General features: G+C 48.9%; 1 protein-coding gene across 1 annotated transcript; it reads right to left on the reverse strand.

The window, feature by feature from the left end:
- Nucleotides 1-453: 453 nt before the first annotated feature.
- On the reverse strand, nt 454-11942 carry P4HB (prolyl 4-hydroxylase subunit beta). The gene is made up of 11 exons (XM_065415399.1): nt 11780-11942; nt 11378-11584; nt 9752-9885; nt 9416-9553; nt 5629-5733; nt 5224-5349; nt 4592-4792; nt 3721-3841; nt 2313-2494; nt 1738-1824; nt 454-736 (listed from the first exon to the last, which is right to left on the reverse strand). Exons 1-11 carry the CDS (start codon nt 11940-11942, stop codon nt 656-658), a joined length of 1545 nt encoding a protein of 514 aa, XP_065271471.1. The 3' UTR covers nt 454-655.
- Between the last annotated feature and the right edge of the window lie 846 nt (nt 11943-12788).

Raw genomic sequence — 12788 nt, forward strand, 5'->3', positions numbered from 1 at the left:
CTTTGGAACAGTCATCTCCATTCATCTTTCAAAGCAAAAGGCAAATGAAACCTTCAACCACGCAATGATGTGTTAAAGGGGAAACATCGGCCCACTCCCCCGCCCCTGGGACCCCTGAAGTCAGGTTAGTGGTTTTCCCCACACTGAAGGATGGCAATTCCAGGGAAGAACAGCTGAGACAACAATGGTTAGGGCACTGCCAGGTGGAGAGTAGTTATGGCCTTTAGATTTAGGAGAGAGAAAACTAAGCTTTCCTAGGAGGCATTACTGGTGAGGCTCTGAAATGTCAGGCAATGAGACTCTTCCTGCCACTTCACAGCCCACTTTACCCAAAAGAACAGAACACTTGGAACATATCCATGTACGAAAAAGTACATCACAATAAAAAAAAAAAAAAAAAAAAAAAAAAAAAAAAAAGGGGCCCAGATGCCTGGGCAGCTACCTAGCGACAGATCCCTTTTCAGAACTGAAAAGTAAGAGGAGACAGTCAAGTGTACAGACAAGTTAGGATGAAGTGTTACTTTAAACCAATCCCTGCATTTCCAGCCAACACTCCTAGTTTAAATCCGAATGGGTTTCTGGACTCGGTAGGCCCTGTGACAGGGCAGCCAGTGTAGTGTCTGCTCTTTGGGATATGCAGATTCGAGTCTCCTCTTTACAGTTCATCTTTGTGGATCTTCTGGTCCTCTTCACCTTCCTCAAGATCAATCTCATCAGCCTCCAGGTCCTCCAGATCCTGTGTTTAAATACAACATTTGTCAACAGCTACTGGTTCTGATCTGGCACAACGCAGACAGGACCCTGGAGCCCCGGCAGATTTAGGCACAGCAATGAGGCCCCTACCCCACTCACTCCAGTCCATGCTCTGCTCCACCTGGCATGTTAATGGCACCACATTACTCTGGCCATTCAGGGAACTCAAACTCATTTGAGATCAGTGTAAAAAAAAATCCCAGAGTCACATAAAAGCCAGTAGTTGGAGAACAATGGACAGGGGGCCCTAAAGGCAGAAGGAAGTGCTGAATCATGACGCTGCATATACAGTACAGACTGCTCCTGTTACTAGGGATTGGATAGGAGAATCTGAATGCAGCGGCCACAGCTAATTACAAGAGACCAGCATCTCTCCCTTCAGAACACGAGCCCGTTAAAGTGAACAAAGAGAAACTGGATTTAGGAATAATAGTGCACAGGCTGGCAGGAAGGGGAGCAGCCTCACTCCAGAAGCAGAAAGGGCACTACCACCTGGTGATGGGCTGTCCTGCTATCATGGTGGGCCTAAGAGCAAAGGCAGCAATCTCACATGGGTCTAGAACCACGGACACAGCTGGCCAAGGCAGAGAGGGATTTCTATGGAGAGGAAAAGATCTTGAACCAAGCATGGGCCTTGAGCATTCAAGCAGCCTCACTGTGGTGACCAGAGATGGGAAAGTCAGGACCTATATGGATTTAGCAGATTGTGAATTGAGGGATCACTATTCATGTGTTCATGCCTCACCGCATGAGGGTCCCGGCCAGCAGCAGCCCATCAGACTGCAGTGGCCAGCCAGACTTCCAGCTTTTCAGGGATTTGTTTAGTGTCGCCATGCCCACAGAGCATCTATCCTGCTGGGAAGAACCAGAAGTGGCTCTAGAAGCCAGGACCTATTGTAGGGGTTAAAATCCTAATGCTGCTACTGACTCAACACACTTTGCAAGCACTGCAGACCAAGGCTCCCCAATGAATGGGCAACTCACCTCTTCATCCCCAGCACCATCCTGGCCTCCACTTTCCAGGAACTTCTGGAAGCCTTCTAGCGTCCTCTCCCCATTGTAGTCTATGACCTGCAGGGGAAAAGCCAGGAGAGATGCTGGTTAACTCAAACAGAGTCAAGCCCTTGGTGGGAACAATTCTCTTTCTGAACAGCAGTTTTCAAAAATGCCAAGCAAGAGGAAATGTAAAATTCATCTTCACCCACATGAGATGAAGGAGCAGCTCAGCCACTAGACCGCCGAGATCGCTGTGAGAAGACGACAGCCTGCAGATGAGCACACTGTCCTCGGCTGCACTTTGCCCAGCCCCATCTAGCGCTGCCCCCCATGTCTTCCCAGGCTGTCTCCCTCACCCTCCTGCAACTCAGCCCATCCCCCAAAGGCCCACCAAAGCCATTTGGAAGGTGCCAAACCAACCTTCTCAAATCTAAAAGCACATCTCCCAAATGGGTGCTAAAGCCCCAGGCACACAAGAGAGCAGAAAGAGGCTCTAAAGTTCTAGCTCTCCCTTGCTAGAGATGATCCACACACAAGTCCCTGGAATTCAGCAGCCTGCGTACATTTTTGCCAGGGCCTGCGGGGAAGAACTTGAGTGTGGGAAAACTGTGGACTTTCACTGCCTCCACTTCGTTAGCTGTTGAGTCCATCTTGGCAATGACAATGTTCTCATGGTCCTTGTAAGTCTCTCCCAGTTTGTCCCAGATAGGAGCCAATTGTTTGCAGTGACCACACCAGGGAGCATCTGTAAATTAAAAGGCAACATGAAGCTTGGAAGCCACCCAACAGACAAGGGGAAGGGCTAGGCCCTCCACTCTGATGCTTGCTAGCCTAGTCCAAGTGCTGCAGTAAAGGAGAATCTCCCCTTCACGTGTTCCTCTTCCAGGTCATCCAGCTCCTGGGGGAAGGGGTCATTAAAAAGGAATCATTCAAAAAGGGACAGAGAATAAGACTGAGAATATCTTATTGCCCTTCTATAAATCCATGGTATGCCCACATCTTGAATACTGCGTACAGATGTGGTCTCATTTCAAAAAATATATACTGGCATTAGAAAAGGTTCAGAGAAGGGCAACTAAAATGATTAGGGGTTTGGAACGGGTCCCATATGAGGAGAGATTAAAGAGGCTAGGACTTTTCAGCTTGGAAAAGAGGAGACTAAGGGGGGATATGATAGAGGTATATAAAATCCTGAATGGTGTGGAGAAAGTGAATAAGGAAAAATAACAGGAGTACTTGTGGCACCTTAGAGACTAACAAATTTATTAGAGCATAAGCTTTCGTGGGCTACAACCCACTTCTTCGGATGCATATAGAGTGAACCATATCATTATGGTTCACTCTATATGCATCCGAAGAAGTGGGTTGTAGCCCACGAAAGCTTATGCTCTAATAAATTTGTTAGTCTCTAAGGTGCCACAAGTACTCCTGTTATTTTTGCGGATACAGACTAACACGGCTGCTACTCTGAAACCTGAATAAGGAAAAGTTATTTACTTGTTCCCATAATATAAGAACTAGGGGCCACCAAATGAAATTAATGGGCAGGTTTAAAACAAATAAAAGGAAGTTCTTCACACAGCACACAGTCAACCTGTGGAACTCCTTGCCTGAGCAGGTTGTGAAGGCTAGGACTATAACAGGGTTTAAAAGAGAACTAGATAAATTCATGGAGGTTAAGTCCATTAATGGCTATTAGCCAGAATGGGTAAGGAATGGTGTCCCTAGCCTCTGGCAGAGGATGGAGATGGATGGCAGGAGAGAGATCACTTGATCATTACTGGTTAGGTTCACTCCCTCTGGGGCAACCTGGCATTGGCCACTGTCGGTAGACAGGATACTGGGCTAGATGGACCTTTGGTCTGACCCAGTCTGGCCGTTCTTATGTTCTTAAGTGGTTCCTCCCCATATACCATTCCCAACCGGGCTGCTTTCCTGCCATTTGTTATTCAGCATGCTCAAAATACTCACAGAACTCCACAAACACATTCTTGGTCTCATCAAAAGCAATGTCTTCGAAGTTCTTTCCAACCAGAACTCTGACAGGCTGTTTGTCCCAGTCATCAGGCAAATCTTGGCTCATTAGGTGGGGCTGGAATTGGAGAACAGGGACTGAACCAGCATGCATATAGCAATGTGGAATGTGCAGGCAAAATCATGCTCCCAGGAAAACCCCACTTCTTGCAGACTGTGGAACAGGTCAGCCCTGGGCTATAAGCAGTCAGCTGAGTCAGTCATTTCCTCCTCCTCCTCTCATGGAGAATCCCCCACCCACCCTCTGACCTGGGCATTTCTGAACTGCTGGTGCCCCTGCATGGGAAAGGCTGCCGCGGAGTTCTTCAGAGAAGAAGTTTGTTCACTCTAAGTGTGAATTACTGAGGAAGTTATTCCCAAAGTCACATTGGAACAGAGCTCCATTTGAAATTGCCACTGTGCTAGGCTATGCATAGCTACCTCCATCTTCAGATTAAGTCTGAGGATTCCCACCATGAGCAAGAGCCTACCAAGTTCCCAGCTGGCTGAGAAAACAGGAGTAGCAGCTGGATATGCACCACCAGGGCATGTGAAGTGCAGAAACAGGAACCCCCTGCTTTATTGTGGGTGCCTTCAGATGCTGATAAAGTAGTTATTTCTGCGCTGGCACCATGCACACTGGCTCTGCCCTTTGGATGTCTCAGCATGCGGCTCACTAGGTACTATGCCATTAACATGCTACAAAGCTAATTTGAAAGGACTCGCCCCACGTGACCTGTATAAGATTTCACACAAACTCTTAGAGCAGGGATCACTCCCACATCTCTGCTTACGTCAGGGTCCAAAGAACAGCATTCGGTCCTGTTACCTTGACTTTGCCCTCCAGGAACTGGTCGCAGAACTCCTTGATCTTCTCTGCTGTCAGTTCATCTGAGTCAGGTTTGTATTTAGTCATTTCTTCCTCCAGAGTGATGAGGCGCACAGCTGGGCACTCCTCCTTCTTTAGGCCAAAGAACTCCAGGATCCTCTGGTTGTCGCTATGGTCACTGTCTATGAAGATGAACAGGATCTTTGGAGGAAAGTCAAATGTAGATATTAAAGCCATGAATAAATTCCTAAGGTAGCGACTCTGCTATAAAGTCACTAAGCCAGCTAGACAGCTGGCTTCCATACCCCCTTGAGCCCATGGCAGAACATGGGTCATTTTATTCTAGTACAAATACTGGGGCTGCAGTGGCTGAAGCAATGTGCATGAAGACAAACACCTTAGCGTGCCACAAGTTACATTAGAGGGCTGGCTTACACCAGTTAGAAGGAAAAATCAAGAGTCAAGCTGCCACTCTACACCCTCCTCAATGAGGTCTATACATAGCAGCAATTGACTATGGCACCTGGCTATTGGGAGAGCCATATACAGAAAGAAGGAGATTGAGGGAGCTGTAAGAAATCAATGCTACTCAATGCCCTGCATGGGCTAGGAGTGACTGCCTGTCTCCTCACCTTTCCTTTGAAGTTCCCAGCTGCTGTCTTGAAGTTGTCTAGTTTCCCTTGATAGTCAGCAACACTCTTTGGCAGGAACAGCAGGATGTGAGTCTTGATCTCTCCTCCAAAGATCTTAGGAGCAGTCTAGGAGAAATACAACAAACTCCACATTAGGAGGACAAATAAACCCAGTGTCAGAGCCCATGGACTTTTCTGCACTGATGATGCCAAGGGAGTCACCAAGAATGCAAGTGCCACTCTGAGGCGCAAACTTATCCCTGGCTCCCTCTTGTATCTCCTGCTTCATCTAGGCACAGTAGGATCCAGGCCAGGAGGAAAGAGCAGCATAGCTTCCCATCCCATAGTCTTAGGGGCTCAGAACGTGTGTGACTGAATAGCGGATTATGTACTGGAAGGCCATACCTGTTCAGTGAACTCAATGACCAGAGGCAGCTGGTTAGACTTGATGAAGTTCAGCAAATTCTCTTTTGTAAGATCACCTTCAAAGTTGTTGCGACCTTCATCAAACTGGGGAGACAAAGGGGTTATTTTCTTAAGGGTTAAAGTTAATGCCTACGTGCACAGAGACACTTACTGCCTTGGCATGCAGAGAGATGAGCAAGTACAGCACAGTCCAAGTAACAAACTTCATACAGAAACATCCCAATAAAGAACCAAGGCCTGGGAGGGGCCAGCCCAACTGCATGGTTCTGCCACCTACTGGCTAGCTGGAAATCTGCTTCCTCACACTGCAAGCAAGAAACAAAATACTCCGATTTAATCCATGATGTAATCTAAACCAAAGCTCTCATTCTACTGAGAAGGGAGACCTGAAGTTCCCCAGACAGTAAGCTGAGCAGCAATGGAGAGGACACTGAACCTAGCTCTTGGCGCAATTCTGCAAGAATACAAAAGGATTCGGAAGACATGCCTTGGAGGGGGACTTCTAATTTAACAGCTGCTTCGCAGCATTCTAGGCAGTGTTAAACTACAGCAAATCCCAGAGTCATAGTGACTGGGCAAGGGCAGCACTCTGCACAACAGAAGTCAGCACGCAGGTCTGAGTTGAAGCACATACATTAGCCAATAAACAGCTATTAGAAAGGAGCTGGTGTCAGGCAGCAAAGCCCACTACGCAGCTGCTAGTAAACAGCAGTTTACTCAACCCACTGAGGATGTGTCACCCTCTATTGTTAGTGACACAAGAACAGAGAGATTGGAGGAGAAGATGCAGCCAAGTCCCATTTTCTATTACACCACCACTTATTATTGTCCTTGATTCTCAGAACCTTCCCAGGCAGCCTGAAGAGGGGAACAGCAGAGGAGCATCAAGGTTAAAAAACAGGATGTGCGAGCAAGAACTCAAGAACGGCCATACTAGGTCAGACCAAAGGTCCATCTAGCCCAGTATTTGGTCTTCTGACAGTGGCCAATGCCAGGTGCCCCAGAGGGAATGAACAGAACAGGTAATCAAGTGATCCATCCCCTGTTGCCCGTTCCCAGCTTCTGGCAAACAGAGGCTAGGGACACCATCCCTGCCCATCCTGGCTAATAGCCATTGATGGACTTATCCTCCATGCATTTATCTAGTTTTTTGAACCCCGTTATGGTCTTGGCCTTCACAACATCCTCTGGCAAGGAGTTCCACAGGTTGACTGGGCACTGTGTGAAGAAATACTGTTTTTGTTTTTTTTAAACCTGCCGCCTATTAATTTCATTTGGTAATCCCTAGTTTTGTGTTCTGAGAAGGAGTAAACATTTCCTTATTTACTTTCTCCGCACCAGTCACAATTTTATAGACCTCAATCATGTTCCCCCCTTAGTTGTCTCTGCCACAAGCTGAAAAGTCCCAGTCTTATTAATCTCTCCTCATATGAAAGCTGTTCCATACCCAAAGTCATTTTTGTTGCCCTTTTCTGAACCTTTTCCAATTCAAATTTTTTTTTTTTTTTTGGTGAGATGGGGCGACCACATCTGCATGCAATATTCATGAGGGGTGCAGCAGCAAGATGGTGGAATAAAGGAATACAAAATGGCAGTACTGAACAGAGACTCTACAGCTGAGAAGCTGAACAAGAGAATGCTGGTGTTTAAGATTAGATGCAAGCTGGATGACTTCTCTAAGGGTAACTAGTCCAGCTCCTTAATATCCTCAAAAGGCTTGTTTAAAATGCAACATTCAAATCCAGACAAGCCACACAAGGAGAGTGAAGGGTGACCAGCTGGTAAGCCCTTTTCCCAAACTTGACTAGAACTGCCTTTGGAAGGCATTTCCCCACTGACACAAATGGCAGGAGCCACCAAAATTGGATCCCTTTCAGGGGCTTCAGTCAAAATAAGATCCTAGGCCCTCTGACTTCCCTTTATCAGTTTAATTATTCAGTGAAGTCTCATGACCTGGTCTCTGTAGCATCCATATGAGCCCGCAAAGCCTTTGAGATCTGCCAGAGGAATAGCAGTGTGAGGAGACAAAGCTCTTGGGAACCAATGTAAGACTGCCACTGAAAACTCTGCTCCTTTAAGTAATGTTACATTTAGTTGTCCTGGCTCCAGCAGGGACTATTGTGCTCACAAAGAGCAAAGGAAAGTCAGGGAGGAGCAGGTCACTCAAGACATGCTCATTAAGAGTTAGCACAAGGAACAAATCAAACAAATGCCTTTCTATTCCACCAGCTTCTAAAGCAAAAGCACTTCCTACACAGATAACTCTGGAGTTTATAAACCAGGGTCAATAGCGACAGTGGTGAAAAAAACAAGTCCTTCACTCAGAGGGACCTGCTCACTTGAGTGCAGGTCTTCACTCCTGACACCCTTGTCAGATAAGCTGTAAAATCCTCTACAAAGGTATTTCAACCAGTTAGCAGCAGCAGAAATAAATGGTGTGAAGATTCCATATAAAAACAGCCAGCCATCATAGACACCCTCTGGCATGCAGCGAAAGCAGCATTCCCTAAGGGCAGGGTACAACTGGAATAGCCTCAGAGAACCAGAGAGGGATCCTACAAGCTTTAAAAGAAACAGCCGCTGGAATAGCTATTTGCTTTCCACAGACAGGTGCTGCATCTTCAACAATTCGAATGTGAGCCCCATGACTCCGAGTCTGGTAGAAGTGTAACAGCTTTAGGAGCTGCAGTTCAACTATTGCGACAACTTTGGAGCCTTTTCATTTACAGGAAGAAAAGTGGATGAGAGTACGGCCTGGTTAAATGGAATTAACCCAAAGCAGCTTTCTGCCCTGCCTCTCACTGCATGTCACGATTCACTAGCATCACCAGCTCTTCTCCCAGGGAGCTTCAGCATCCCATCTCCCCAGCCCTACTCCTCAGCTCTGTTCCCCATGTAGGCTGAAGGGTAACAAACTATTTTAATTGGCTGGAGGCATCAGCCACATCACACCTTCCAATTCTGCAGATCTTGCCAAAACCATGACTCCTTAGTGCACCCTGCCTCTGCCACAAGAACTTGCAAACCCCCCTCCTAATCAACCCTGCTATAACCCCCAGGTGGCTAAACCTGCATCCAGCTAGTGGGCATGTCGAACATGTCAGACAGCTGAGCCCACTAGGAGGACAAGGATGAGCATATTAAAGGATGCTTCAGCTAAAACAAGAGCAAGCTGAGAATGGAATGGCATGGCAGTAGGATCCTGGATGCTGTTGTACAACAGCTCTTAGAGGCAGAAGGAGGCAACAGTAATGAACTCCATAAATACTGGAGTTCACAGCGAACATTAACTTCACAGCAGCCAGAAACCTGAAACAACGAAAAGGCAGAAGCTAAAGGTAACTCAGGGCTCATGTCCAGTGAGTTCCAGGAATATGCGCAAGACACCACTAAAAGACACCCTGTCCAGATGATTGACAAGGCTTCCCCCCTGCTGAACAGGGGAGCTACAATTTCAAATCTGAAATATAGGCAGTTTATGGGTGTAGAACCTGAAACTAATTATAGTGAGTCTTCCAGAGAGTCCAGAGTTTTACAACATTTTCTGAATTAAAAAAAAAAAAAAAAGAAGTTTTCCTCCCAACTGCTGTGGAAGATCCACGAACAGGGATATTAACTATACAGGGGAAAGAGTGAAAGTTACTCTACAAAGAGTACTGTTAAATGATCCAAGTTCAGACACTCATCTTAAATGGTCAGCCGGAAACATTAATAGGTAGAGAAATTCAGATTAAGCATAGCATGTGTTCTTTGAACCACTCCTTACCTTCTTAAAAAGGACAACACCGTCTTTGCTGAGCTGGTATTTGGAGAAGACATCACTGCTGGAAGAGATCCCAAAAGGAATGTCATCAATGGACTCGGCTGCCAGCAAGAATTGCTTGGCAGCCTCTGACTCCACATCCTGGGAGAGAAGAAAAAAGGTGTTTTATATTGCACGTCAGTTTGAGGCGTCCAATGAATACCAAATACTCAGCAAAGCAGGACAGGGAATGTTGGGCAACAGCTGTGCTTGATTTTGCAAGCTCCCAGAGTTGCAGCAGGCAGAAAATCTGCAGCAGACATGCCGTGTGCCCTTCTGAGATCTAAACCCAAACACTACCTTGAAGAGCCCAATCACACTGACTTCACTGGAATCCACCAATGCCTCAGCTGCAGCAGCATCTGCCAGGGTAGTGGCAGCTGGACCAGTGCGTTTCTTCAGCCAGTTTACAATATCATCAGCTTCTCTGCCAGCTACATCAGAAAGACAAGAAAGTTCAGTGTTCATCCTTACTTTTACAGACCAAGGCATGAGCATGTGTCCTGACTCTAGGGACATTACAAAGCACCTGATCTGGTGTGTGAGGAACAAGTGGTCCATTCACCCCCCAGCCCCAATCTTCTCTACTTTTCTTTTCACCTTCCATCAGAGCTGATTCCTGGAGTAAGCAAAGTCCTGCACCCACCTGGAGGTACTATGAAGTCCAAGGCATTCTGTGTAGCACTAAAACCCACCCATAGCACCCTGAACCAAGGTACAAGGATTCTCTGGAATCCACTCCTTTCACATACTGTTTCAGTCACCAGGCTGGCCCAAGCACATTTAGACTTTGACCAATGTTATCAGCACTGCAGACCTCCTGAAGGATTCTGGGATTTTCATATTGAAAAACCATCAGTATTTCTCATCCTTTGTTTTAGCACCCTGAGATGTTTTTGCCCTCAAAAGAATCTAAAGGTTTTAGAACTTACTCCAGCCTTTGAGAGTCTTTATTTTAATCAGGTTGATCAAACATTCCCTCACCAAGATGGACTTTTACATTTAGCATTCATAGCAACTGCCCCAAGTAGTTTGATTCCAGCCTTGTGCATCACTACATAATCATTACAAACTGAGCTTTAATCATACTGCTTTCCTAACACTAAACTCTAGGAGCCCATAGAGGAAGGAACCACATTGGACATGATCATATATACCCTGGCTTGGATGCACAGCTCAAGTATAGACTCAGCATTTTCAGGGATGACAAATGCACAGCCTCAAGTGACAAAACCTACACTGGGACTTCTACTCTCTAGCACTGTAGAATTTATGGCTTCTTTATCTTTTATTTAACATCTTAGGGAACTTGCTCTAGGGTGTCTCCAAACTTATTCCTCTAACATTTCCCCACAGAATGACACCAAAGAACTCACCTCAGTATATGGAAGAAATACTGAATGGACTAGACAATAAAGCCTACAGTTCTGTTTTCAGAGAACCCCTCACCTCAGCCCTGCTCTGTTACCAGATGCTACTTTTTCCACCAGCAGTAATACACCCCCATACACAAGTTTTGTAAACTTCTCTTTTGGAAGAGATCTACTCCTCCTCCTCTATCAAAGTATGTTCGGGACACACTTAATACAGTCTTGTCACATTCTCACTCCTCCTGACCATGGAGAGGCATACCCCAACTAACGCCCAAGACAAAGAAACATCAGCTCATTCCATTCTGACATAATCCACATCTCTTTACTGCAGAATCTGTGCATAAAACAGACTAAGAACAAGAACATGGCATGCTCAGCCCAACCTGCCCACTGGGGGTCAGAGGCGGATCAACTTGGGGGTTTAGTTTCGATTCAGAGTATTTACAACAAAATGAAGTCCGACCTAATCCATCTCAGGACTGCCCAGCGATTCCGCAAACCACGAAAGCCGCCAGGCCCCGGCAGCATTGTCAGGGCAGTGCCCTTGGCTCACCTGTGTACTCTCGGGGGGAAGATTTGTCTCCATTTTTGAAGAATTTAATAGTAGGGTAGCCTCGAACCCCGAACTGCTGGGCCAGCTCGGACTCTTCTGTAGCATCCACCTTGGCCAGCCGGATCTCGGAGCCATCAGCCTTCAGCGTGGCTGCGGCCTTGGCGTACTCAGGGGCCAGCGCTTTGCAGTGGCCGCACCACGGGGCATCTGCAAGGCAAGGGACAGGGCTCGGCTCAGGCCGCTGCTGCGCTCCACCCACGAGCAGCCGGGCGGAGGCGCCATGTCAAGGGGCGTCTGCGGTAGGGGAGCGGCGGCCCGGCCCGCACGGATCTGCCCGGGCATGACGCGCCGCCCCCCGTCCCCCCGGAGCCGGGCATCAGCCGCGCGCCGCCCCCCACTCACAGAACTCCACCAGCAGGTGCTTGTGGGCCGCCAGCGCGCGCTCGAAGGAGGCCGCGCGCAGCACCAGCACCCCGTCCTCCTCCTCGTCGTCCGCCTCCGCGCGGGCCAGGCCCAGCAGCGCCAGGCCCAGCAGCGGCGGCACCAGGGCGCTCAGCAGCTTCATGGCGGCGGTGGTAGACACGGGCCGGGAACAGGCTGCGGCACAGACGAGTCAGAACCGCGGCGGGAGGAAAGTCCCCCACACCCGCCTCCCTCTTATAAACCCGCCCCCCTCCCCGCCACGGCCGCTCCTTATTGGCTGAGCTCGTCGCCCTCGCCTTCCTCTCCCATTGGCTTAGCCCAGCGCCCGGGCCGCTCTTCGTTTTCTATTTGCTGATCGGGTCGCCACGCCCCTTTCCGACCACCTCTGAATGGCTACTGCCTCACTTCTTTTTTAGCATCCTGTAACTGGTCGCTTCGCCCGCTCTGTCACCTGCGATTGGTCAACGCTACCGCCTCAGGCTCTCAGCGACCGGATCTGATTGGTGGTCAGACCAGACCCGCCCCTCGCCGTTCTCCTCTTGAACGTGGCACTCGGGCAGCCCCTCCCGCGTAGGGCGGTTGCTGTGCATGCGCTATGAGAGACGGGGGAACTCGTTCGTGTTGGATTCTGACTGGGCCGCATCTGCGAGGCCGCCTTCTGACCCGGAAGGGCGGGGAATCTCTTCCGGGGCAGGGAGGGGGCGCGGGGCTCGCTGGTAGTTGTTGCTGCGCGGGGTGCCGGCAGAGCCCGCGGGCTCGTGAAGGAGGCGGCCGAGGTCTCCCCGCTGTCCGGCCTTAGGGCGGGAGGCTGGGCCCGGCCCGGCCCGCGCCACGACTCGCAGCCAGAGGTGCCGGGGGGTCCCTTGTTCGGCGCCTCCCGCGGAGCTCCCCCCCCGCGCCCAGGGCCGAGCAGCGCCGGGGCCCTGGGAACAGCCCGAGCTTCACTTACACCGGGCAGCGCCTCGCCCGGGCGGCTGAGAACTGGCCC

This window comes from Emys orbicularis, chromosome 13 (genome assembly GCF_028017835.1).
Source record: "Emys orbicularis isolate rEmyOrb1 chromosome 13, rEmyOrb1.hap1, whole genome shotgun sequence".
In the NCBI taxonomy this organism is placed as follows: Eukaryota; Metazoa; Chordata; order Testudines; family Emydidae; genus Emys; species Emys orbicularis.

Coding starts and splice junctions, on each gene's coding strand:
- P4HB (XM_065415399.1), bottom strand. CDS start 11,942: ATGAAGCTGCTGAGCGCCCTGGTGCCGCCGCTGCTGGGCCTGGCGCTG. Junction 3,842..4,591: donor TCCTGGAGGGCAAAGTCAAG/GTAACAGGACCG, acceptor CTCCAATTCCAG/CCCCACCTAATGAGCCAAGA. Junction 737..1,737: donor ATGGTGCTGGGGATGAAGAG/GTGAGTTGCCCA, acceptor ATTTAAACACAG/GATCTGGAGGACCTGGAGGC.